This window comes from Gallus gallus, chromosome 3, assembly GCF_016699485.2.
Source record: "Gallus gallus isolate bGalGal1 chromosome 3, bGalGal1.mat.broiler.GRCg7b, whole genome shotgun sequence".
NCBI lineage: Eukaryota > Metazoa > Chordata > Aves > Galliformes > Phasianidae > Gallus > Gallus gallus.
In genome coordinates, this window is record NC_052534.1 from 31,896,302 (window position 1) to 31,924,120 (window position 27,819).

At 41.8% G+C, this 27,819-nt stretch overlaps 1 protein-coding gene and 2 long non-coding RNA genes across 4 annotated transcripts in view; 1 reads left to right on the plus strand and 2 right to left on the minus strand.

Annotated features, from left to right (window-relative positions):
* Nucleotides 1–13,365, minus strand: part of LOC100858777 (rhodopsin, GQ-coupled-like) — a 26,048-nt gene extending 12,683 nt beyond the window's left edge. The window contains exons 1-2 of the mRNA XM_003640950.6: nt 12,808–13,365; nt 6,126–6,331 (exon numbers count right to left, since the gene is read on the minus strand). Coding sequence (XP_003640998.2) covers nt 6,126–6,331; nt 12,808–12,928 — 327 coding nt within the window. The 5' untranslated portion in view covers nt 12,929–13,365. The remainder of the gene's footprint in view (nt 1–6,125; nt 6,332–12,807) is intronic.
* LOC107052892 lies at nt 8,137–27,817 on the plus strand. 2 transcript variants are annotated; one of them, XR_005859055.1, is made up of 4 exons: nt 8,137–9,810; nt 9,990–10,130; nt 17,910–18,041; nt 20,241–27,817. It is a non-coding gene; the product is annotated as an uncharacterized LOC107052892 (long non-coding RNA). The 2 variants fall into 2 exon arrangements; XR_005859054.1 differs by having other exon boundaries at nt 8,137–10,130.
* On the minus strand, nt 13,870–22,526 carry LOC124417826. The gene is made up of 3 exons (XR_006938763.1): nt 22,440–22,526; nt 18,719–22,348; nt 13,870–15,637 (listed from the first exon to the last, which is right to left on the minus strand). It is a non-coding gene; the product is annotated as an uncharacterized LOC124417826 (long non-coding RNA).
* Nucleotides 27,818–27,819: the final 2 nt, after the last annotated feature.

The window sequence follows — 27,819 nt, forward strand, 5'->3', positions numbered from 1 at the left end:
CTCAATTTTTACATTTGGTTTAATTTCTTCTACGTCTTATAGGCAGATAGCTGAGCACTTATAAACTAAGTAGACATCGTGCCACATTCCTGTACCATTATGATTTGAGAGAAAAATTCAGGTTTCTTCTGTCCCAGCTTCAGTCCCAGAGCTACGCTTACAGGTACTGGGATACAGATTTTTACACTAAGCAGAGTTGAGCTAGCTTGGTCTTTGGATGGGAATCCTCTGCCCAAGCCAACCAGCTGCAGAGAGCCATGCTGAGGATGGATGTACTCCTGCAACGTGCATTCTGGCCCAACCGTGCATGAGCAGCAGTGAACTCAAGATGTGCCTGTGAAGACAGTTCCCTACTATTTTCTTCTCCCATCTACCAGGAGTTGAAAGGAAGTCTGTGACCTTTTGCTTTGATCCTCTCCACTGCCTTTCCCACCTGGTTGCACTGACTGCTGAGGTACTACTGCTGGTCAGTCATCCCACCCAGAACATAGAGAAATACCATACCACAAACACTAATACATAAACACTGACAAAACTTTTACAGACACACAAAAATCACAGACTGAGTCAGCAGGGTCACTAGTCCAGCTAAGTCAACAGTTACGGTATAACCAGCTTAACATAACCAGTATAGTAATACTGGTTATATTAAATGGACAGAAATCTGTGTCCTTCAAACGTACTCCATAAAAGAATATTGATGTCTTTAGGGTTTATGGTCTATGGGACCATTTATAGAACTTACTGTTGAAAAGAAAAGGTGTTAATCTCTTGTTTTATAATTACAGTACAGGAAAAAAAGATAAATGCACGACCTGAGGAAGCAAATGCTATCAATAAAATATAAAATAATTTATTCAAGATTAAAAGACCCTTGCCTCAAAACTTCTGAAAAGAGCCTATATATTTTCATGTTATTGATCTCAGAATTTCCTACTGTTTCAATTTTCCTTTCAGAGTTTAAGATCTTCATCTCTAATGTTTACAAAAGATGAACACTATTCCTTCTCACAAATGTCTGATTAGACCTTGAGTGTTTAATCACACCAGAAGTACTGGAAGTGTTAAGTGTCAGCTGGAAGCAGTGACTGGAAGCTGAATGGGATGCTTCATGGTCCTTGGAACAAGCAAATATACCAGGGCTATAGAAGAGAAACTATATGTGTGAGTGGTCAGGAAAACCACTCTAAAGAGGGGAACAGTCCTTGGCCAAGAGCAGCGTTGTTAATAATGCAGGGCTATCAAACATCCAGATTTTCTTGGAGGTCCATCTTTGTCTGGGATTTCAACTGGAGACTTCATCAGCTACAACATCCCAACTCAAAAAACCCTGTTAAGGTGCAAGAAGTCCAAGACATTTCTGCTTGTCATGCACTCCTCAATGCAAACACACTAAAGTCTAGGAAATGTTGGACTGCACATATGCTACAGGGCTGGTGCTCTCAGGCAAACATACATGCCATGTGGGGCCTGCTGCAGCTCAATAGGTTGCTAGGTTATTTCTGTCCCAGGTGTGCCTCACAAAAATATGGAAGCACTGTATAAAGCATCAAAACATAAAGTGGTGCAGGATTCAAAACAGATTTCCTCACAGCTACAAAGCCAACCAAACCACACAGCAAGGCAGCCACCCACACCTTCAGTTTAAGAACATTCTCCCTTGTCCTATCAGTATTTACCTGTGTAAAACATCAGTCTCCCTCCTGTTTATAAGCTCCCTTCAAGTACTGGAAGGCCACAATGAGGTCTCCCCGGAGCCTTCTCTACTCCAGCCCTGAACAAGCTCTGGGCTTCTTTGTGCACACTTAAGATTTATCTTATGCATAGGAAAAGATACTCAAGGTCACCACTAACAGTCATTAATAAGTATAAAGAAAATTAAGGAACCTATGATGACAAAGCGAGCACGTGTAAGAGCAGCCATTCTTCTTGATCCTCATAAAATTCTTATTTATAAAGTTAACATCAGAATAACTACACTGTATTCTCATACAAGGAAATGGGAAGAGTCAATTAGTGGAAGCAAGTTTAAATCCAAGTATGAGGATTATGAAGCACTGCAAATTCTAGGGCACCCCACAGCCTGTCTTCAGCTTCTGGTGATGAGATGGGTTATAACACTTCCCCCTCTATATTAAGGCTCCCTAAAGCCTGCATCTTTTGCATTCTCTAAAAGATTAACAGATACAAGAAAAGGTTTATTTTGGTGGATTAATATGGTTTAGAAGAAACCGGTGTTTACCTCAGAGAGTTAACATTCCTTTACTTCCTACATGCAAATGATGCAATATTATTTACAGGTTTCATAGCAACTTCTAATTCAGCAGAACATATGAATAAAAAACATATAGAAAGGACAAAAATATGTCTTGAAGTAGCTTCTAATTATAAACATGGTCAGTAGGAGAACAGATGTCCGTTGGTCATTGGCTTATACTCACTGACCTGAACTTTACTAGATGATCTGGTTTGCTTACCATTTGCCAAGAGGCAAAAAATAAACGTGTCAGAGACTCTCTTTCCTCTGTCCCGATCAGGACTAAAACACAGGGTTACAGCAAGGGAGGGATAAAAAAAGCAGTGAGAGAACATCACTCTTAGAAAACCATGTCTGTACAGAGCATGCAGCTGAGAAGTGTTTGGGTACAGACCTGCCATGCAGCCTCATTCTTGAGAGCAGAGCTCTTTCGAGCCTCCAAAAAGAAAAATAATGTTTGGAATGAGGAAGAGTAGTAGTGGTTCTTCTGTACAGAGGGGAGACTCTGTACAGAGATGTATGTACAGGAGCAACATATCTGGCCCATTCAGCAAGAATGAAACAAGACATCCATTTTTATCATAAGACAGATCTTTAGTTACAGTTTTCACAGACCAGACTAATGGAGAAGAAGAGGTATCTGTCTGCCTTCTCCCCACTCCCTCTATCCGAGACAGCCAAGAATGATGAACCCTACAGTTTGAGAAACGTCACCTGAGGGTACTGAAGAGAACCCAAGGCAGAGGAAAGGAAAATAGCTTTATGGATTAAGTGAGATGAGCTCATGAATTCTAATCATAAACAGCAATGACAAGCTAGCTGGGAAAAGTAAAGTTTTGCTAAGTATATCTGAAAGCAGAGGCTGACTGATCAAACAGGAGCAAATGTTCAGTGAAATGGACAGCAACAGAATGCTAAGGTGGAGCCGTCTTCAGGTCCTAGCAACATCAACCAAGGTGAGGAAGGGAACACATGGGCCGCGCTAACAGAGTGTTGGCCACACTGTGATCCCAGCTACTGGCCTAGGAGTTTGAGTGAGATGAGGCGACCAAGAGATACGCACTCGTGAGAGAGAACTGTGATGGAAGGATGGGCTTCAGCTGCCTGGCACCAAGGTCCTTATTCCCCCATGTTCCAGACATGAGACCCGTTCTGGTCTGGCTATGAATAGAAAAACTAATGTAATGAAACCCCACTTCTGTTCAGCGCTAAACATTTTAAGAATGAGCTCTGCGCTGGCTGGCTGTGCATGCACAGAAACATACAATTTTTTAAAATATACTGAATCTTCCTGGTATTTCTGTACAGTGCTCTTCCTAACTACCTGAAGGTAGCCATAGTACTTTCAGAAAGTAAAAAATATCTGAACAAATACTTTTTCTACACAAACCCTACTTGTTGCTGAATATATCCTCATCTTCACTCAGCAAGTCACAACCAGTTCCAACTATTCATAAGGAGTAAAAAAAAGACTTTTCCAAGTTGCCATGAATGTTTAATTAATATTAATGCAATATCATTTCTTATTTGAAATGATAAATTTAAACTTTGATAATCCTCTGTAGGTTCTGAAAGAAGCAACTGTAACATTTTGCAAACCAGATCATTTAGGAAAGTTGTTAATGTGCTGTCAAGAGTACTCCCTTGCAAATCAATGGGTGCGGATGCAGTGCTGATTCCTGTATACTGTATTTTACATGCCAGCACCCCCTCCCAAAACAGCCACAGCATAGACCGTGCTCTAAACTATACAAAATACATCAAGGACTCGTCAGCCCCTGGAAGAGCTTGGGCTGGGGGAAGGCAGAAGGGTCATTTGAAATTACTTCTTTCAACCAGTTGGGTTGCAAATTTTCTGTTATGCCACAGATCTCTGTGCAGAATTTCAGCCTAAATGGCTTACCCTGTCTTACATAGGAAGCCTGCTGCAAAGCTGGAACTGGACCCAGAGACCCAAAATTTACACTTAATTCCCTAACTGTAGCAACAACATTCTTTAAAATAAATTACAAAAGGGAATCTCCTTAATTCTAAGTTTGTGTGAATATTACAATTTGTATGTATGCCTTTGTTTGTCTGATGAATTGAAATCCTTCCATTAATCAAGAAAATTAAAAGGTTTCCTGGAAGCTTATCCTCGACAGGCTTTGAATTGAAATTGTAGATTTTCTGATTAGAGAAATAATGGGTTTTGCTGAGGAAATAATGAGCTTTGTTTTAATAAGATCTTTTCTGCCAAATTGATTTAGGGATACTTTTTGAGTGAGAAATTAAATATTTTTTTCAGTGAAGCTACAGCTCTTAGGTTAACCAGAGCCTTCTGCAGGAAGTCTCACTCTCAGAGTAAGGAAACACAAGTTGTAAAAGTATTCTCAGCTGCAGTGCACAATAGTTCAAGCTCCTCTTTAAATAAAAACAATAAATGCCTAAGATAAGAAAACAGGATTATTTCTCTCTCTCTTTTCCTTCGTCGTGATCTTCTTTATACCTTGCCAGAGGCTATCCTGTCAGTTTCAGCTTTTTGATTCCCTCGTGAAGCAGGCACTCACACTAAATATAACCTTTCTAATAGATATTTCCGACAGCTCCAGGGAGCCAGGCTTGCGCTTATTTATCTACAGGACATGTTTATATTATGTACATATCTATGTAGGCGTGAATATTTCAGAATTAGCTTTAATAGCATTTTCAAAGTTTCCTGCTTCCAAGTTCAGGGATGACTGCACCATAGAGAGAAGTCACTCATCCTACCACAGACCCCAAACCCACAAAGACTTCAGGCGTAAGAATGCAACCAATTTGGTACAAGTAGCTGCATGCTGTGATTTATGGGTGTACTTAAGTCCTGCATGGATGCTCTGAATGCCTTGTCAAGCAGGAACCTAACAATTAACTTAAAGCTGCCTAAACTGCCAACAACCAGGCTGACCACAAGGAACTGAAGACAACCAGAGCCTACGCCTTCACTTTCCAGCATGAGAGGGAGGTATGACATGAAGTCAAAAAGCCAAGCAGGAAGAACTACTGCAAATACAGCTAGACTCTCCAATTGCTCATGTAGAGAAGAAAGGCTCATTACCTACAAAGAGCTAAGTATTCTCTGGTGAGTGTAGGAGAAGAAAGGAAAGGAAGAAGGAAGGGAATGTGCAGGTCTGCCTCCAGAAACACAAACCAGTCAACTCACTATCTTGTTTTCTTTTCATTTAAATGCCTAAAACACCTTGCAAAAAATAAGAAGTTCAAGTCCCCTGGTGAAACACTGCAAACGCAGGTAAGAAAAAAAAAAAGGATATAAAGCACAGATAATAAGAGAGAAATAAATCTAACATAAAAGGATATAATTAAGAAAAAAAGAATATAAGCATTCTTTTCTCACTATGGAAAAATTTAATCAAAACAAGAAAACAATAACTGGGTTCTAGTCACTAATAAGCCTTCTCTACTGTATTTGGTGGATTGAACTGATCAGTGTTGATCTCCTCAAGAATCCACAAGAATATGGAATAAAACTGCAAAGGAAGGACAGCTTTTGAGCAATAACTGTGAAACTTGCATTATACAAGCCTTCTCTAAGATTTCCTGACCTGCTTCTACAAGGCAAATAATGAATTATAAATATGCATAATCCTCTTATAAGGCAAAGGGCAGCATTTAACGATAGCATCAGCCAGCTGGTTGGGAATGTTGACCTTTGTGGTAGGAAAGAATTCGTCAAAACCTGATCAAACACAGACTTATGGATGTTACAAAAGAGAACACTGTCCTTTTGGAAGGTGAATCAGCATTTTTTTTTCTTGTTACTTATACACAGCACATACACAGAAATAGTTACGCTTATATTGCCAAATTAAGTATAATCCAATTTTACCTGGCAAGTCCATATCGATGTGATAATGAATCCATCATCTCTGAAGACATTGAATATTTCAATGATCCCCCTTGAATAACCAAACACAGAGATACTGGCATCTGATACAGCCAAGTTAAATGTAAGGTAGTCAGTGGGCTGCAGAAGATGTCTCTGTTTATACAGGACAAAAATCACGACGCTATTTCCAAACCAAGACATCCAACCTGAAAAACAAACAAACAAACAACACTTTGAAGTCAAATGTGAACAAGCATCAGTTCAAGGTGTAAATGTAGGATCTCTCTTCCAAATATCCTTTTGTTCAATTAGAAGTGAATTGAAATGGTTTATTTTAACCATTGGGAAACTTATGTATGAAGCACTTTTAAGTAGCTAGATGTATTGTGGAAGCAAGAATAAGTGCATAACTTGCAATCAAATGAAATGACTATAAAATGCTGCTGTGTTTGTCAAAGAACCACCACTTTAAGCAGCTGCTATCTCAGAGCACTGGTACAGTGTGTTGACACAGAAAGATACAAATACATACTGAAGGAGGATGTAACTTGATGGCATTGTATAACAACTCTGGGTATTCAGAGAGCAGCCAGAGTTCCTTTAAGAAGCATCATAAGCCTGCATGATGGGAACACAGCATTTCTCTGCTGGGCTCCATATGTTCAGGCCACCTGGGAGCATCACGAGCTGAAATATCAGAGAGCAAAGCACGAAGACAGTGAGGTTACCTATGTGGATCCCAGGGAGGTGCTCCTGAGTCTGGAGTGAGAGGGACAGACTTGGTACTGCACCATGAACAGCTTTTCTGCAGACTAATTTCCTTCCTAATAACTTCACTTGGCAAAGCTGCCAAAAAGCTGCTTGCTTAGCAAACATGACTGGTTCACTAAAGAGCTTTTGAACTGGGAAGAGCTGATGTGTCAACATATGGCATTAACCAGAGGTAGACACTGATGCAATGATACATGAAGATTCTTCTGTGTGTATATACATGCATACACACATGCATATAGACAGATATATATCATTATAAGATCAACAACAGTAAGTATGTCTTATTCTGGCCACTAGGTGACAATGTTTCTTAATGGAGCCTCATTTCCAACATCAGTGTGCAGCTCAAGTTGGGAATTGTTTCTAACTTTTTGCTGAGTCTTGGTATCATTAACAGGCAGAGAAAGGCAGGGAAGGACAGACTGCTTTGGGAACACAGTTTGCAATGCAACCATGATAGCTGTGCTGTTTGCATGTGTCAGCTCTACATCCTCTAAGGTAAGATGGTTTTCAAGACAGTAGATAGGGAAATATTTTCCCTGTCGTTAGTAAAGCATAGCATTAAAATGGCAGACAAAAAAAATTCACCTCCTTCATAAACAGTACAATTTTGTCAATATGATGTAATGGATAGGAAGGCTGTTCTTGAATTTCCCCCTAGCCTGGAGGGCATGGGAGCTTTCAGTTCAAGTATCTTAAGAAAGAGACTGAGCAGAAAGTGACGCAAAACAACAATTCAGCTATGACAGATGTCAGAGACAAGGTAGTTGTGATCACTTCTGAAACTATGGTCAGATACCTAGGGTTTAAAGACACAGTATTGGGCTCTGCACTCTGGATGAGAGCAGGAGTTTCCTCAGCTGCTCTGCAGGCAGAAGGTGCCTCAGGGCAGGCTGCAGGCAAATCCAGATCCCAGAAAGAGAACTGTGAACGCTGAAGCGCTAGGAGGAGTGGTGTCACCAGGTGGCCTCTCAGTAACACAGGGGATAGAACAGAGTCAGCTGAGAGAACCCGCTCTGCCTTCCACAGGATACCAGCAATATTCTCTCAGAAGAGGATATGAAAAAAAAAAAAAAATCAAAATATGAAAAACCAGCCTCAGAATCCTCAGGCAATCCTGGTGAGAAAGGACAGGTTCCGGTGGAGACCTATAAGTGGCTGAGAGAGAAATAAGATAGGATGAAACTGAGCGCTTCATCCCACACAAAGTTCAAAGTGGAGCCAATGCAGTTCCTGTCTGATCTGGGCTCATCAATGAGGGATGATGGCAATTCTGAAGTGGTGTACAACAAAATTACTGACACTCTTCAACACAGGACAGGACTGCAAGCTGCTGCCATGAGATGAGCAGTATCAGAGCAAAACAGCTAAATGAGTGCTGACAGTCACTAAATATTGAACAGTTATGGGGTCACCTTTACTCCTCAGGACAGCGCTGAGCAGAGCTTCTCTCAAGCCACAGTAATACACTTGGTATTCACATTTGGAAACATTGGAAAGTAGGAGGAACAGGACGGGAAGCAATATTAAAAAATACTGTTTTGCCTTTATAGAATTCAGCACTAATGTTTCCCCTGGAATAATATAGCCTAATGGAGCATTTTAGTCCATGGATGTTAATGCTCTCCACACGAAGGGATTGGTGCTATTTCCCATGACTTACATAGGTGGAACAGCAGGGCTGCTAAGGAAGCAGTGGAAGTCAGGAACCAAAACTCTATGAGCAAAGCCCTGTATCAACTCACTGTCTTTCAGCCAGTGCAAAAAGTGCACCCAGAAAGCTGACTACACGATTGGCTGAGGAAACCAAAAACTTCTCTCCTGAAAGAAAGAGTGTTACACCTCACCCATCCGCAGTCTGAAATATACAAATCCTCAAGAGGAAGGATTCAAGAAGACAATAACAGAAGTCAGAGGCTCAGTGTCACAGGATAAATTGTCCCTTTCCCTTGGCAAATGACCTGATCCATAGGAAGAAAACTGGATTGAGCATTTAGGTATGCAGCAGGCTTGAATGAAGTTGAAGGCTCATTCAACTGCCTGTACACGAGCATAGATAAACCCTGGAGGGGTTTGCTGTAAAGTTTTCTAATCTAAAATAGTGGGAAAACGTACAGTTTACAAAGCTGTCATTAACTATTGTAACTGTGAAATGATCTTGCTCTGCTTTTAATCGTCACCACTAATTATACAGACACAATATCGTACCCAGGGCACGTTGACAATTTTGGCAGGAAGAAGAGTCATCATGTTTTAAGCTTGACAAGGCATGGAGAGATTATTTGTTCAATAAATGTGATCATTTTGTGGATGAATGCTTTGTGAATAGCTTGTTTCCTTTCCCACCTTCTCAGATTTAGCTGTCAAATAACATCCCAAACTAACACTCATCCTGTCACCTGTCAAACAGTATACTGTCACCATTCAGAAATGAGTGCCATTTAAAGGCAAGTCTGGGCCTTGTGGTTTGTTCCAGTTTTCAGAGCAGGTTGGTAATGCCCTCAGCATGCCTTCATGATATGAGTACTCACAGAAAGACAGAAGTCGCTCTCTACCAAATATTGTGTCATACTCAATTGACATTTCTTGTTATGTCGACCATTCATTCTAACAACCCCAGTTAATTATGGAACTAGGGAAAATGAGCACAGAACAAATTGTGTATAGAAGTAGAAAAGAACAATTAGTTTTAGAATTCTAATTGATAGTTAAGGGAAAAAAAAACAAAAAACTTTTGTTATTTTTCCTCCAGGCATGGGAAAGGGTGACAGAAAGATCCACAGCAGTCAAGAACCAGTACCGTAAGACCTATAGAGGCTGATTAATTTATGACATCTGCACTGCAGTCTCACAGAAATACGTAGAGGATGAAGCTGGTTACAAGAACCATAGGTTTCAGGAAGAAAACTAGGTGAAGTTCAAAGTGTTTACAAAATTTGGAATACCTTGGAATTAAATTTTTATTTATTGTAACTCATATTTGTCCATCTTCAAAACCAGGTAATGCCTGGACAAGCGTTTTGACACTATGATACATAAAGCATAAATTATAATGTAACATAAAAACATGTTTGTTTGTTTTTTACCTAGCTACTGACAGTGAAATTGTGGTTTCTGGCTCAAAAAAAAAAAAAAAGAAAGGCAATAAAAAGCGTATGCAAACATTTCTTGCAAGACAATGAGGAGACAATACACTGAATTTCAACATCATAAGCTGCGACAAGATTTTCAGTAAGTATTAACATTACAGCCAAAATTTATTGTTTGTGTACATTTCAAATGTCTAATCCTGGAAAATAAACTTTTAACAGGGTTACAAAGGAAATTCCCCCTCTGTATTTTTCTGCTATGGATTATTTGCTCTGCCCCTCTTCAAAGAAAGATTTTCCTTGGCAGCAATGCTACAGTCCTTCGGAAGACACTGTGGTGGCTCTTACAGCACACCCGATTGGAAACTTAGAAGCTTTTCTTACTGGCCTTGAGATCCTATTTACAGAGTCTGTAATTACAGAGTTATTTATATTTCATTCAGAGTTATTACAGGTCCTCAAGCCAACTTCTACAGGGAAGACGAAGAGTTGGTTACAAAATGATTACGTGATAATAAGCGTTTCTGAACAGTAGCTTATGCCTCACAAGTATTTTTCCAAACAAATCAGCATAGAAACACTAACCTATCTTCAATAAAAATTCTATATGGTATTGTGTGTATATATATATTTTTACTTAAATAGGTGAGTAGAAAAATACTGCAAATAGATCTGAACGTACATGATACATACACAGAAGTTAATAAAGAATTTCTTTCATGATCAGCCTCAGAAAAAGGTCTGTGTTCATGAGAGGTTTGGCATAGCCAGAAGGAGCTCTAGCAGCCATGACATTGCTGGTGAAAGCTGACATGAACTATCAGCAACAGAGGATGACCAGATAGCATACAAAAGTAACAAGGGGACTTTGAAGACTGCAGTAATAAGGTGTTGATAAAATTTAACTGAGCAGTGTAGAAGTTCAGTCACTTAGGTACTTTAAAACGTGTTTGCTACAAGATGCGAGGTCAGCATCAGGAAGCAGCAGAGGAAAACACCTCTGTTGGTCAATTGATGGAAGAAGCGTGCGCCACCAGTGCGATGCACAGGCAGCACCAGCAGGGGTTAGGAGAACAAGAGGTGTTAACATTACTGAATGGTGATGGTTAGAGCTTGTTTGGGTCCTAGTATGTGATCAAAGAATGAGTCCAGATTGGAACAACAAAAAGTTCCTAGGATGATGGATTAGGATGACTAGTAGGATGACTAGAGGAAACACTATTGCAATAGGAGGTAAATAGAACCATCATTTACTTGATGATGAACAGAAATACAAGTTTGACCATGAGATAACCTGTGTAGGAATATAGAGTGGCTGTAGGCGATAACTGCAGGCAACAAAAATTATTTCATTTAAAAGGAGGGACAAAAAGGTTAAAGTTGGTGTGATCACTTTAGGTAATGATTTAAGAAAAGGTTCCTATGCAACAGAGGAACCAAGTCAGGAGCAAACTGTCAATTGGAAGAGTGACAGCAACGACAACAACAAAAAGCCCCTAGCCTATTATATGAGGAAGCATGATAGCTTTGTAAATGGGATTACATGTTGTCACAGCAGGGGAATGGCCTTACTGACCTGCCAGGTTCTTTCTAGACTTAAATTCAGCTGATTAATTCATTAACTGATGGTGCAGCCATTTGTGAGAGAGTGCATACATGTGAACAGATTGGGGATAAACTGGGACAACTCTGCTTTACCTTACAGACACTGTTCTAATTAAGCTTATAATTAAGATAGAAGTCATTTTTTTTTTTAAGGACCTCTATTTTATTCCAAACACAAACTTCCCTCCACCCATATTTACTATCAACAACAACAAAAAAAAAAAGTCTCATATAAACATATAAAAATACTTAACATTTTACATTGTAACATCCACAGATCTTTTTCAAGCATTAGCTAAGGGTTAATAAGCTTCTTGCAATGTGTGATAAGCTTATAAAAGCAAAAAAAATCTACTTGGGTCAGTCATTCAAGAAGAGAAACAGTTTTGAAAGTGCAGTTTAGAACAACTGATGTAATAAGTTATTATTTTCAGATTTTCCTGTGAGGATCTCTAATCAGAAATTCTGATTACCTACCAAACCTGCATTCTTTAATGTTTCCTAATGTTTGCTTATATCCTGCATCGAGTCTGTCCCAAGTAGACAACATTTAAACAAAATGCAAAGTTGTGCTGGGATCAAAGTGAGTTCACATTGGGTTCCATTTTCAAATCCTTACTATACCCATATAACGTTGTCATGCAGGAGAACCAAATTGGTACTGAAACTGCTAACAAGGGGTAATGATCTGTAGTCCTTAGACCTTCCAGAGATACTGTTCGAGGGCCAAATTATTATGGGCGTCAAACATTTAAAGTAAAAACAGTAGAAATAGTTAAAAAATTCAAAATCTGTAGAGCTGTATTTTCTGCCTCTGCAGGAAGTACGTGTAGGTTGCCAATTGACTGGCACCAGTCAAAATTCTGGAAATCAAAGGACATTAATTCAGTGCTACTGAGACATGAGAAGACAAATAAGTATTACATACATCTGAGAGGGTACTTTTCCTTTTTTTAAATCTTCCTACTTGTTAAATTCAGCAAACAGTAGTTAAAAGTTGTTTTTTTTTTCCCTCTCAAAAATTTTGCATCGGTTATTAATCTGTTAGCAAAATAAGGCCGTGCCTCTTTGATCTTGCAATAGCTGAAGAAAAAAGCTGCACTTTATAACATCCCGTTCTGTTACAGATGAAAAACAAATGAATCACTTTGAGCTTTATAGCAAACTCTACCAAGAGTGTAATTTCACTAGCAAAGCCAAGATGGAGTACATACCTAAAGCCAGTAGGTAGAAGCCTATAATGGTCTCTCCTTGTTCTGTGACAGCAGCTTCCCTGCTCAGAAAACTGATGTTGTTATTCCTCCAGGGTGCCTGTGGAGACAACTGGAGAGACATTTTCAGCAAAGCTTATGATCCAGAACTTGCCTTCTCCGCAGTACGTTCCAAACACCACGAAAAATAAAATAAATCCAGCCTTTTCTTCTGTTTCTGCTCAGACAATTCAGGGAAGTTCTTCGACAAGACTAATAACCTAAAGAAGGAAATTGCAAGGGACAGGAGCTTTGTAGCCTTCCAACCTGTTCTTATTCACTAATCCTATCTCTTAGTACAGGCTGTGAGCCTGTGACCGGTGAAGGCAGCAGATTTCCTCACATCCTTATTACTGCTGCTTACAGAAGTCTTGAATGAAGAGCGTGTGTCTGACAAAAAGACAACCACACAACCTACAGGTTTACAGACACACCAACAAGTGCAGTGCATATTGATATATCAGTGAAATGCCATTACTTTTGTCTTTTTGTCTTCACCAAAGTCCCGTAGAATTTCAGTTCAAATGATATTTGGAGGAAAAATATCTCACCGAGGTTTAGAAAGGAAGTGGCATCATAGCCTGAGAACACGGCTTTAGTACAGCAGAAGAAATCAACTCTGAAGTTGCTTTACCACCAGGATAGTTACTAGTTTCAAATAAAGGGAAAACAGTTTTCAGTCTCTACTGGAAAGTGTCTTAACAACCACAGTTCTTCTCTTTACACCATTAAGAACCTGCCAATATTGTGCATTCCAAGTACAGTTGGATTTTTCCCCCACTGTTGAAAAATTAGATGTTATCTTCTTGACACATTGTATGCACTTTAAGTGAGTCAGCTCAGAGTACGTTTAGTCTTTAATCACAGAATGATTTGGGTTGGAAGGGAACTCAAAGCCCACCCAGTCCCAGTCCTCTGCTGTGGGCAGGGCTGCCGCCCACCAGCTCAGGCTGCCCAGAGCCGCATTCAACCCAGCCTTGGATGCCTCCAGGGATGGGCCATCCACAGCTTCTCTGGGCAGTCTGTTCCACTTTGCTCTTTTCTTTATAATCCCTATCAAATTAAAAAAAAGAAATAAATTAAAAAAAATCATCTGTATCCAACAAGACAGCACTTAGCCTTGAAAAGAATAACCTTGTCATGATGAGTTATGTCTATGGACCTTGTTGACATAGTAAGAAAACACATTTCATGTCAGTAAGAAATGATCTTCCAAAATCAGATCGTGTGTTTGTTCACTGCTTCCAAGAAAATAGACTTATTGAAATGATTTATGCAGAGTTTTGTCTAATGGTCACCCTAACCTCCTATAAACATTGGATGAGGCCAGTAATGCTTAAAATACATCAACAGATAAATGGGAACGACTGTGCTAGCTGCACGCTGCTTGCAGTGTCTACTTTTATGAAAGCAGGACTGTGTTCTCCTATGCTGCAGTGATGCAAATTTAGTATTTAATTCTACATTCTACACAGAAGAGCCACTTACTACTCCTATCCATACAAAAGGTATGGTTATATCACAATTGCAAAAGCAAGTAAAACAAATCAGGAAATAGTTATCCAATCATAAGAACAAAATAAAACAACAACAACAACAACAACAACAAAAAAACAACCACCCAAACCTGCTGTCACAGCTAAGCCAGATAAAAGACAGTTCCAGATAGGCCAGAGTGCAACAGCAGTGGTGACAACTGTATTTATGGGGCAACTGGTTACAGGCAGCAGTATGATAGAGCTACACTGGCTTCAGTTAAGTTTTGTTCACTCACATCATCAAGCACCCATTACCAGAACAAAGCAAACATTCACTTATGCCTCTTGCGTAGTGTAAAACTACACACAGGTTTATTCTGACCGTGGTGAGGAAGGTGCGAGTCACCTTTTTGATGATGTGTTTTATTCTCTCGTTCAGCTCCAACATTCAAACTATGAAAGAAACACAGAATTCTATTTTAGTGTGTTCAGGTGAGATTACGTTCAGGAAGCAAAAGTGAGAGCAAACCCCAAGACACCATACTTTCATTTATTGTCTGCCATCATGTCAGAGAAGAGGATTCTTTTTTCTTTCCTTCTACCGACGTTGTGCTTGCTTGGCACAAAACCCCCAGAAGTTACAACTAGTAAGGATTACACCCCACAGCTTCTCATTCAAACCTCAGAAACGCTGGGTTCCTAAAACTTTCATTCAAATTGATGAGCTTTCCAAGTACTTAGCCACAATTAGAATTTAATCCTGGATTAAAAGAATACCATGCAGGAGGAGGAAATCACCAAAAATTTAAATAACTTTAACCTAGTTTATGCTTCCTTCATCTGATATGACAATCATTTACAGATGCCAGTTGCTATTATAAAATATATACTATATACCACATATACTATATACTGTAAACTAGAGTACTGTGAAGTCTTTAATACTATACTTGAGTAGATGTGGGAGCAGATAATAGAAGCCTGTTATAACAATAAACAGCCTGGGAGACTAGCAGAAAAGCCCTAGACAAGGAGGCTTCTTATGCTCTTACATTTTCTGAACTTCCTGTAATACAGTTTGTTTATTTCTCTGTATTCAGAAATCTGAAATAACACATCCTCTCAGGATGCTGAAAAGTAAAGGTGCTTTTTCTTCTGGTGCCTAGTTCATGTGCCTGCCCCCACCATGAACCAACCTGTCCAATGGAGATTTCCAGGGTAGCAAGGGTGTCACTCCCTCCAATAAGACTAAAACTTCGAAAGCATCTAGCAGATGATCTCATCTGAAAACAGCTATAAGTGATCGGAGGAACCACCTGTAAGCCATATAACAAGATTTAAGTCAGAAGTATGAAGTTGTTAATGGAGAATCAGACACTTTTCCCTCACTGCTCTACACTGTTCCTTACCATCATATATTAACCATTTGCTTCTCTCATGCCAGGTCTCACCTCTTACAGGAAGTTTAGTGACTGCTGATATTTTTAATGTCTAAACTCACAAGAAAAAGGAAAACCGTAAACTCCTATCACATGAATTACTTCACTTCAGAACAGCACTTTTCCAGATTCACAGGCTGCTCCTTCTCCTTTTCAGCTGGCACAGCTGCCCTCATGCCAAGATCTGTGGCTTCCCTGCCTCTCCTTACACCATTATGTTTAAAAGTTGCCCTTCATAGTGATTCAGGTGGATAAATGCTGATTAAATTAATTTTGAATAAACAGAGGCTAAGTGCACCTGCCTCTCTGGCCACAGTAATGAGCACTGTCTGAAGCCTCACATTACTGCTGCTAATTACAAACATGATTTCAGCCACCCACACCTGTGTGCTGTTTTGCAGGAACTGCTTTTTGCCTGGCAGGATAACTGTGTGTTGTGTAGGGAGGCAAGACCACAAACTGTTATCTCAAAGATAACAAACCAGAAAAGCTCAGCCACATCTCTGATTGCAGACGGTGGGCAGCACTCAATTAGCAGGCCTCAAGAAAGCAAGTAGAGAACACCTGTAGCTTTATGTTTCAGATCATAAGGCAGCCTTTAACTTCTGCAACCCAGCACAGGTAGGCCATTTCCATCTTTAGCTGCTGAAGGTGTGCTACAAGGAGCAACTGCCATGGTCCTCCTGAGAGTGCAATCAGTAACACACCAGTGGGCAGATGCACCACTGCAAGGAAAACAAAGGACAAGCTTCCCAGCTGACAACAACTCACTGCCACCAACTGTGAGGAGCCCTCTTGCGAGGCCAGGCATTCACACAGTGCTGGTGGTTTCTCTGGGAAGATAAAAAGCCTGATACCTGCCCTGCCTGCCACTACAGAAATTAAGATGTGAGCCATTACCTGTTCATTCATGTACAACTTAATAACTGGAACAAAGCAGGACTGCAAACAGTCACTACAGTTTTTCACCATGATAAAGGGGGAACCCAGGCAGGACGCAGCTGGAGTCATTCCAGCAAAAGGAAGATGAACTTTGGAGAAGTCACCATGGTGGCAACTCTCATCACAGTGGTCATTCATAATTCCATTCTTCTTTCCCCAGACATTGCATCTCATAAAGCATGAGAATGGAAGATAATTGCCTAAGATAATGACTAAGATATTTTAACATTTTGCACATGCGGTTTAACGAAATACCACGGCCAAGTATGCATTTCTTTTTCTTAAAATAGATTTTTTTTTATTATTATTATTCATACGAAGATGTTAAACTGAAAAGCTACTTTTCAAATCACAGAATCATAGAATGGCTTAGGTTGGAGGGGACATTAAAGTTCATACAATTCTAACCCCTGCCATGGCAGGGCTGCCCCCACCAGCTCAGGCTGCCCAGGGCCCCATCCAACCCAGCCTTGAGCACCTTCAGGGATGGGGCAGCACAGCTTCTCCGGGCAGCAGTGCCAGGGCCTCACTGCCCTCTGAGTGGAAAATTTCTACTTAAAATCTAACTTAAATCTCCCCTCTTTTAGTTTAAAGCCATTTCCCCTTTTTCTATCACTATCAGTCCACTTACAAAGTCAGTCACCCTCCTGAATTTAACCTCACTTTAAGTATCAGAAGGCTACAATGAGATCTCCCCCGAGCCTTGTCTTTTCCAAGCTGAACAAGCCCAACTCCCTCAACCTTTCTTTATGGGAGAGATGTTTCATTCCTCTGAGCACCTTCGTGGCCCTCCTCTGGACCTACCCAGAGAGCTCCACATCCCTCCTGTACAGGGTTACCCCTGGTCTGGAGATATTACTCCAGATGGGGCCTCAGAAGGGCAGAGCAGAGGGGGACAATCACATTACCCCTCCCGATGCAGCTCAGGATACTGTTGGCCTTCTGAGTTGCAAGCACACACACAAGAGTGTCACTGGGAATTTGTAATAACTCCTGTCATAACTCATTACACTCTAACTGATAAGAAGTAAGCTATTATTTAGCAATTCCCAGGGTCAGCATTAAAAACAAGTCAAACAAGCCAATTTTTCCCCTGCTTTGTAAAAAAAAAAAAAGAAAAAAAAAGAAAAGCTTTCTCAGCATTTAACAGTGCCAAATGATTGTTACTAACATGTTTTCTTAGCTTCTTTAACTCTTTCATTAACAGTACATGCAGAGAAGGCTATCATTATACCTGGCTGTGTCCTTCCCCATAATGTTGGGAAAACAGATGCCATCACCTCAGTGATCTTCCGGGTGTCACTGCTGTACACAGAACAGCTGGAGTACCTTTCTCATGGTAAGCGTTGATGCAAGGCATTTCTAAATAGAAAAACATTCCTCTTTTTTTTCTTCTTAAACTTTCAAGCATTTCACGTTTCTGTGTTGATCTGCTTAACCAAATGATATTTGCACAGCAACTCCTAAGGCTGACAATGATGTCACCTGAGAATTTCTCATAGCACTTTGCCAGGGCTTTATGTATGTAAGTACATACATATATAAGCATGTAAGTATATAAGTAATAGGTTTCATTAGCTTCTGCTGAATAACCATAGAGTCACTTGAGCTGGAAGGGAACCTAAATGCCATCTGGTCCAACTTCCCTGCAATGAACAGGGACACCTACAGCTCCACCAGTTGCCCAGAGCCATGTCCAGCCTGACGTTGAATATCTCCAGGGATAAGGCTTCCACCACCTCTCTGGGCAACCTGTGCCAGTGCCTCACTGCCCTTGTTGTGAAAAACTTCTTCCTTGTATCCAATCTAAATCCCTTCCCTTTTAGTTTGAAAATATGTCCCCTTGTCTTATTACAGCAGACCCCACGAAGCGTCTGTCCTTTCCTCCTTGTAGCACCCCTTCAGATATTGAAAGGGGCTACAAACAGTTCTTCCACGTGATGCCCTGTCTGAGTGTAGTTAGCATTCCTAGAAGGACAGGAGGCAAGCCCTACAGAAAACATTCTCTCATCTTACCCTGGGAAGTTTCAACACCGGTGCAGTTTGCAGTGCTGCTCAGGCATTGAAGGGAAAAAAAATGGAAGCAACTGGATTCTCAGAGAAGAAACAGGAGTTAACAGCTCCAACAGGAATTTCAGAGTGGCTTGCCTGAAAAACGCAGTGTCTCTGATCTTGGAAATAAACAAGTACTTCAAAAGAAGCAGTATCGGCTTTTCGGGGCTATTTGCTTGGCATGTAAGCAAACGAGCTGCTTATTTGGGCAAGAGCATGTGCTGCCAAGTGGGGTCAGAGGAGGTGAGGAGTTACTGACATCAGAGCTGCACGGCTGACACACAGCCGAGGAGTCAGGCGCTGCACTGCACTGCCGCTCCCATTCATAATCCTGGAGAGGTCAGCTGGGGCTGAGTCTGCCGAGGGGAAAACAGAGACCATCACTGTTCTTAGACACACAGAAATGAGCTTTCAAAATGCTGTCAAGCCAGTCCTCAAGTCACTTCACTGGTGCAAACTGGAAAAATGAAGCCTAAGATTTGAACAGCACTTTTCACCATTAGGGTGCCAAGGTATTCCGTGAAGGGTGTTTTGTTTGCCCAGGCAAACCCCACAGATCCTTGCCAAGCTCATGGCCTGGTCACATCTCACTGAAGTGATCTGAGCCCCCTCTGCACCTGCAGTGAGCTTGAGAGGTCCTTTCCCATACCAGGTATGAGATCAAACGCATTTGCTCTATCATAATGTTTTCAAACATTCTGTTATTTGAGAAAGAGAGCCATAAGGCTCAGGTTTTCTCTAAAAGCCTACCAAAAAATGAGCCTTTAACAGCCTGGCAGGAAAGAAGAACTGGTCATGCTATCCATACCATAGCAGTGCTATTCTTTTTCTTCTCCCAAACACTAACTGAAAGCTTTCATTCCTTAAATAAAAGACATGCACCTCTCTCCATCTTATGTCCTGCCACTACACCCCCTCGAAGCCCACCTAAATGTGAGGGGCCAAGGTGATACTCAAGGCTACAAGAGCTGTCTCTTGCTGGCAAAATCCTCTCTATCTGTAGGATAGGAACAAGGCATTAATTTCACGTTCAAATTTACCTTCCCTCCCCATAAATACAATATGAAGATTTGCCTTTCATTCTTGCCACCCCACTATGGCTGCACATGAGCATGTCCTGGGTTTTGGCTGGATGAGTTATAAGAAGAAAATGCACCGACCCATGAAATCCTAAGAGGAGTTGGTCAAATGCTTTTCCTCAAAGCAGAGTTCTTGACTTGAAAACGCTGTTGAGAAACCAACATTCACTTCCACTTAGAGTAAGACAAAACCACACTGAAACATATCAAGGTTATTCCAAATGACAGAGAAAAAATTACAAAGAAAAAAAGATAGAGCAATTTGCCATAGATGGAAGGTTGTTCCTTTCTCTGAGAGTTTCTTTCTATCCCTGCAGCAAAACAGTCATCCATGTCGTTCATAACATGGCAGTTGAGATGGCTCTCTGTAGAAACACTGCATTTTTCACTCTATTTGGGATTTCTAGGAAGAAGAATCACTTCCAGCAGAAGACCAAGCATGTCTGAATGCAAAGACCACAACCGTGCTGCCAGTCAGGAATGAAAATCTTCTGGTGTTCTGAACAGCAGAGGGGAGGCCTCTTTCAGAGCTTTCATGACCCCATGATGCAGCTGCCTGCTCCGGAGTCTACGTGGGCACAGCAGGACTGAGGAGTGGAAAACTGTCATCAAGCAAGTCTTGTTTAAATTATTCTCCTCAGTCTATAGATCTGTAGGCATCTGTAGACACCTGAATTTCTGTCCCACACAAGATCATACAGACCTTATCAACGGCTCAATTGTTCCCTCTCCTTCCACAGCTCCAAAACAACAGTTATACACTGCTATATGGGCTGGTGGAGGAAACCAAGGAAGCGTTCCTGTTGGGAGTGCTGTTATAGCTTTGAGAGCCTCTTGCTTGCCTGGTGCCGGGCTCTGCAATACTGAGTCATACCAGCTGATTACATGAGCAAAGTACTTGAAATTTATAACACACTTTGCTCATTGTGATGCTGAGGTTTTCATTCATGTTACTCTCCTAGTGAATGACTGCATTTCAGATTAGCTCTCAATGTCAACATACACTAGTCTTCAGTTTTTCAGTTTGAGCTCGTTTCCCTTCTACTTCTTTTATTGCTCTAAATTCATTTCCACTTGCTGCCTTAGTGGTGATTTTATATTACTCTTGGCCCAGCTCTGTCCTCACCCTTCATGTTCCAGTCAGAACACCTTCCATGATCTTGTTCACTGTGCTGTGCTACCAACGCCACACTGCAGCTAAGCAGAACGCTGGGGAATAGAAATCTATACACCCTGATGGCCAAGGAACAGAGGGTCACTGGAGCTAGCTAACAGTACCAACACTAAGATGTCAAAGGCAGTGCTATGGGAACTGTTGCTGCTAAAGGCTCAAGTCAGAAATCCATCTGGTTGCAAACTGCCTCTGACAGAGTTCTCAGGCGACATCCAGGGAAGGCAGTAACACCAAACCTCTGAACTTCCCAGTCAAACCACCGTTCCTTCCATCCCAACTCAGAAATCCCAGCTGTTTTCTCTGCTTGAGAATGCAGATGTCTGCATAATATACACAGAAAGGGTCTAGGGCATTGACGCTAATAGAACAAAAATACAAGCCAAATCAGATTACATCCCTGACTACGTACTTCACTGCGCAGGGTGGAGCTGAGCTTCTTCTGAGGTTGAAAGGGAAGGAAAATACCATCACTGATGTCCTGAAACAAAGGGAAACTAAAACCTTCATCAGTTCTGTTCTTGTAAGAACAGTGAGAAACAGCAGTAGTTCTGAGTCCCCATTTAACGTCCTGACTAAGGCATCAGAAAAGTGCTGAGGTTTCTAGGATATGAAACGCAGGTCTGTGACTCCACTCCTCAAAACTAAAAACAGAAGTAGTTCTCAGAGTCACAGAAAATCAGTACGTGTTCCTCCACCCTGCCCATTTGTGGATGTAATACAAGGCCCTGTGTATCAGCTACATACCCACATACAACATGTAAGGAAGTGTAAATGCCAGTTCACTTTCAACATCAATTCAAAGCTTGTTTTGTTTGCATCCAGGAAGTAGCTTTGCAACCCCTCCACAAAAGTGAAAGTTTAGACAGAGGATGCTGCTTTTGGTTGTATGTTTTTGTTCCTCCTTCCTGACACTGCACAGCTTTCCTTGCCCCCCCCCAGCCTGGCACTCCAGCTCCTGCAGGAGGCTCTCCTGCCTCCCACCACCTGTATTACCAGGGCTGGGCAGTCAGGCTCTCCACCAGGAGCTGCCCCAGATCAGTTTCATAGTTGTCCCAGACTGGTTGCTATAGTGGGGACAGAAGATTGAATTTAGCGGTGCATCATCACCATCACTGTGGGGGACTGACCTTCACATGCACATCCCCCTTTCACACCAGCCACCGTGCAAGACTGACTCACCCCCGTCTTTGTGCTTTGCTGGAAGAGTTTCTGGTGCTCCCTCTGTATCTGGTAATTCTCCATTGCTTCAGAGGATGCTTTGTGGTTCCCAGCTGTAGCTTGCTCATCTCAGCCATACTATATGTGCTGCTGCGTACTCTGTCCCACCACATGGATTCCCACCTTTTTGACCATGGAGAGATTTACAGGACAGGCCTGCCAATTATTTCAAGCTAAAGACAAAAAACCCAAAGACTTACAAAGACACACCCACCAAAAGACAGAAGAGGCTGAGAACCTGTGCTTTCCAGTGCAGTTAGCTGGCAATAGAAGAGAGGGATGAAACTCTGACCCTTTCACCACTGGCTCTGCAAGCCATCCAAGTGCAGTCCTTGCAGCAAGGCTGTCCTGATGAGAACGGCTTGCACCTGTGAACATTGGAAGGCCCGGAGAGAGACTGCACTGCACAGGTGAGGCACACAGCCAGGGCAGGGAGCTGATTAATTAGATACCTTACCACATCTCTGCACTTCATTTTTTTTCTTTTTAATTCAATTTTAAAATTGTGTTTTCCACCAAAAAAAAAAAGAAGGCTATACCTCCACAGGGTAGGACTTCCATGAAATAATTTCGTATTACTGAAATCTGTAACAAGCGTAAGGCTATAAATCCCTCTCAGCTTCCACATAGTCTTACTGAATGCTGCATGTTTACCACTCAGTGCTGGGGCAGTCTCTCTGGTCACAGCTGGTTGGTTACATTGATGGCAGAACCAACAAGGGACCAGCACAAGCAACTTAAAAGAACCCTGCTTATAAACAAAATTAATTTTGAGCATTCTTACAGATGAGGTGACAGCAAATTAACTCTAAGCAAAATTACATACATTTTATAATGAGGTAATGACTGGTGGTTACAGGCACCGAATTCCAGGAAAATTGAAGGCGTATCACAGTAGGGCATCACATTGCAGTGATAATTCAGACAACCCTATGGCAATGGAAACTCAAGTCTAAAGGTAGTACGAAGTAGGTACTCATTAAGAAGAGATTATGCACCTCTCTCTCAGTATTTAACCCCTCCCAAAATGAACTCCCATACAGACAACTACATGATACCCAGAGCTCACCCCAGGCAAACCCTTGGAGCTAAGCAAATTATTATATTGTGATGAATTCTGTCAAGCATGCCTTTCATTAATAATGGATAAAAATGCACAAAGCCTCGCCTGTATTTATCATACCATCGACCAAATGATCTAGTCTCAATACCTTCTCTCTCCACTTTAAATGCAATCCCAGAACAGTGAGAGGATGCTTCAAACCTGGCCGATTGCTGCCATCCTGTGGCAGATTTTTGTATTTCAGTTCGGTACCAGAGGGAAAACGGCTTAAGAGGCGGCGTTTTACAAGAGATCTGCTATCAACTCCTGCTTTTAAATGCTTCAGAAGGAATGCTAGTTATCTGTTTGCAGCGGTTTTCAAATCTTAGAAAGCCACGAGCCATTACCCACAAAGGTTGTGAAGTCCCTTTCTCTGGATATATTCATAACCCATCTGGACACTTTCTTGTGCAACCTGCTGTAGGGAACCTGCTTTAGCAGGGAATTGGACTTAGTGACCTCCAAAGATTCATTCTAACCCCTACAATTCTATGATTATAGTGATTCTAGCAGAAGTAACCCTCCCAGGCAGAAAATGAAGATCAGATGACAGGGAGCTCATGTCCCTCTTTTAAACAGAGAGATACTGCAGCAGTCAGTGGTCTAAATTCCAGAAACGATATTAATGCTAACTCATCTCTATCCACATCAGACTGCCAATTCCAGAATAAATCAGTGCCCATGTTTCTGATGGAAAATGTGGTAGTGCCCTCAACCAGGAAAGCCAACGGAGAGCTGAATCCAAACACAACGTGATAGGAAGGGACACCATCCAAAGAGACTTGGACTACCTTGAGAAGTGAGCCCATTTGAAATCAGTGAGGTTCAAGAAGGCCAGGTGCAAGGTGCTGCACCTGGGTTGGGTCAGTCTGAGGGATGTGTAGGGACAGAGAGAGCACCTGGAGTGCAGCCCTGGGGAGAAGGACCTGGAAGTCCTGATGGATGAGAAGCTGGACATGAGCCAGTGGTGTGTGCATGAAGCCTAGAATGCCAACAGCGTCCTGGGCTGCATCAAAAGAGAGGTGGCCAGCAGGGAGAGGGAGGTTACTGTTTCCCTCTACTCTGCCCTCATGAGGTCCCATCCCGAGTACTGTATCCAGGCTGCCCCGGCAGAAAAAGGACTTGGAGCTCTTGAAACAGGTCCAGAGGTGGGCCACAAAGACAGTCAGAGGGCTGCAGCACCTCTTCTATGAAAGATAGGATGTGGGAGCTGTGCTTGTTTAGTCTTGAGACGAAGGGCTCTAGGGAGACCTCACTGTAACCTTCCGATACTTAAAAAAAGCTTACAACCAGGTGAAAGACTGACTTTTTAAGTGGTCTGATAACAATAGGACAAGGGGGAATGGTTTAAAGCTAAAGGAGGGAAGATTCAAATTAGATGTCAGGGGTAAGTTTTTCACTGAGAGGTTGGTGAGGTGCTGGACCCTGTGGCAGTGGGGTTGAAACTAGACAATCTTTGATGTCCCTTCCAACACAAGTCATTCTGTGATTCTATGATTCCAACTCTGGCATCAAAGGCAGGATTTGTACAGAAGTATCTTGAAGATAACAGGCCCTGTGGGAATCCAAGTGCCAATTCACAGCAGAGTAAATATCACCTGTTGCTAACTTTACCTGTGCTGCCTGAGACCTCAATAGAGAAGTCATTCAGCCAGATCATTAAACCTATAGGAGAGATGAACACTAGGAAGGTCAGTGCAACCTCCATCACCTCCGAATTGTGAAGCCTGTGCAAAAGTTATGAGAAGCCATTCTGTATACCACGCACAGCAGGACTGTGCCCACAGATATAAGCGCAGCTCAGACTTATTTTTCTTCTAGCACATGATGACAGAGAAGCAAAGAAACACCTGAGACCCTCTGAACCCAGCTGAGAACTAGCTAACAGCCTCCAGAAACAAAAGAGCTTGTTCCAACACAAATGGGAATTTCTGTTCCCCAGGACCCTCTACTACTCTCTGAATCATGCACAACCTCCTCTTTAACGCAGGTCTCCTACTCTCAGCAGACCTTTCCCTTCTGTGCTCAGCACTCAACAGGCTGCACTTCTTCCCATCACCCTCACACCTGCAGCTCTGCCAGTGCTTCTCCATGCTACCAGCCCACCCTGGCCTGCTTTGCCCTTAGCAGCAGCACCTCCAACACATACTTGCTCAGTCTCTGTGACTCTCCTTGCTTATTCAGGCACAATTTGCCCAGCTCCCTCATGCTTCTCCCTTTGAAGACCTACATCTTAGCTACTTACACTTTACGGGATATTTAAAAGGGAGAAGGGGCTTACAGCTTGAAAAGCCACCCAAGGCAGGGAAAGGGGGAAGGAAAAGCCATTGGTCTGGAGTAGCAAGGGAAGATGAGTGGGCCCACCGCACTTCTCTTACCGAGATTCTAAGTAAGCATTACCAATGAGGTGGTCTAAGGTACAGGGGAGCATGAGAAGGTGTAAGAAAGAACACATGCAAGGAAAGAGGCAGGAAGGTCCAATGGGGAAAGAAACAGGGAAAACACACCACTGCGGGGCTTGGCTCTGCCCAGGAAACACAGGCTGAAAAGAGGTACAAGGCCAAAACAAAAAGATTACCTTTACATTGGTGCTGCTACTTCATCTGCCGAATCAGTAAGCAGTACCCACTGCTGAGGGTAATACTGAGGATCCAGTCTTACCTTTTTTCATCCATCCACAGCTGAGCTCCGCACGGTCCAGGCTGAACACCTTCATAGCAGCAGAGAACAACCACCTTCCGCCATGCTGTGATGTCCAGACTCACAGCTGTGAGAAGGGGACCGTTTCTCATTTGCAGGAAACCAAGCTTTTACAAGAGAATGAGTGCCCATTCCAGGGCGGTGTGTTCTCATCTGACATTCCTGATACTGCTCTTACTACTCAGCTATGCTTGTGAATTGTTTAGGAAGAACACTAATGGAAAATGCATTGAAATCCATTCTGCATTCTTGAAACACTTGGCTTTCAAATAATCTTTGGCCTATTAGGCACACAGGCTTAGATAACAGATCTTTTACAATTACACGGGACACTATGGGATTTTACTCATTTTTTACCCCAAGTTTTGAAACTTACTGTTCTAAGCCGGTAAGCTCTTAATCAACTCCAACTTCTTAAGCCAGTTCAGAACAATGCAAGAACGTATCAGACATCAGAACAGCAATGACTGCAGAAACAGGAAAGACCCCATTGGTCCTTCATGGCTGAGATGCCCTATAGAAATCATCATGGGTAAGGGCCCCGTACTACTAAAGCTGTCAGCACTGGGAAGTGCAGTGGTTCTGCAAGACCTTCCTTCAGTACCAAGTGCTGGTGCAGCAAAACTCTCACGCTATTATGTGCAACAGGCAACTGCTGTGCCCCTTTGGGCTTCCACACCCAGAATTTTCACAGGGAAAAATCACTGTGCCACACACAAAGCGAAGCCTTACTAGCGCAGAATCTTTTACAATCTCAGATACGCAAATTAGAGGAAGCAATTGTGCAGTTTTAGGAGTTTCTAGTGACAGTGAGTCTTACAGCGCTCTCATTTAACTTCACACATCAAAGACAGCCAATGCACATATAAGGAAGCAGCTCTGTACTCGATGGCTTTCATGCCATTGCTGGCAGACAATACCAACTTCTGGAACAGCAAGTGACTGTATCTGCATTTATTTATTTATTCCTCAAATCTATCTCAAGCAATTTTTTTATTCCTTGGGTTATAAGGAAATGAATGTAGGTAATACTATGGAGGTGTTTTGTAATGATGACAGCTGTAAGGTATTCTGAAGGAATTCCATACTAATCTGGTAATCTTCCAAGCCCAGTTTCCAAAATACACAAATAAGCAGCATGAACTATGTGGGGTTAACTTGGTACAACAAATATAGTAATATATTACAAGTGTAATATAAACAGAAGGAGAACCGTTCCTGAGAGCAGTCAATGATTTGTCTACGGAAGAAAAAAAAGCAAACATTTTAATAACAGTACCATTCCACCCAAAAGATGTCGTGTACTGTTCCTGCTTGATCTGTGCGATGGACTATTGCTGAAGGCCAACAAGGCAGTCACTGGGAAAACCTAGATTAATTTTTTAACTTGGTTAGTGCTCTGAGCATTATCAAACCATACACTTGTGCACGTCTGCCTAATAAAGAGAAATGTATATAGGTTCACAATTTGCTTTCCCTATTTTTGAAAATAGGTGGGTATTTTCCAGACATTTTTCTTACCAAGGAAACCTAAACATTTGATCTACTTAGCAGAGTTTTTCATCCTACTGCATTCAGTTATAGCATGCTGTTTCCAAGAAACGTGCATAAAACACTAGAGAAAATTAGAATTAACTTTTTATTCCATAAAGTTAATGTAAATCCCAACCAGACAGGTTTAAAAATGAACAAAGAAATAACTACGAGTTCTGCTTGCATTGGTATTCAGCGCAAGAAGAGGATTCTACTCAACATCTGAAGAGACTGAAGGGGGGGGGGAGGGGGGGGAACA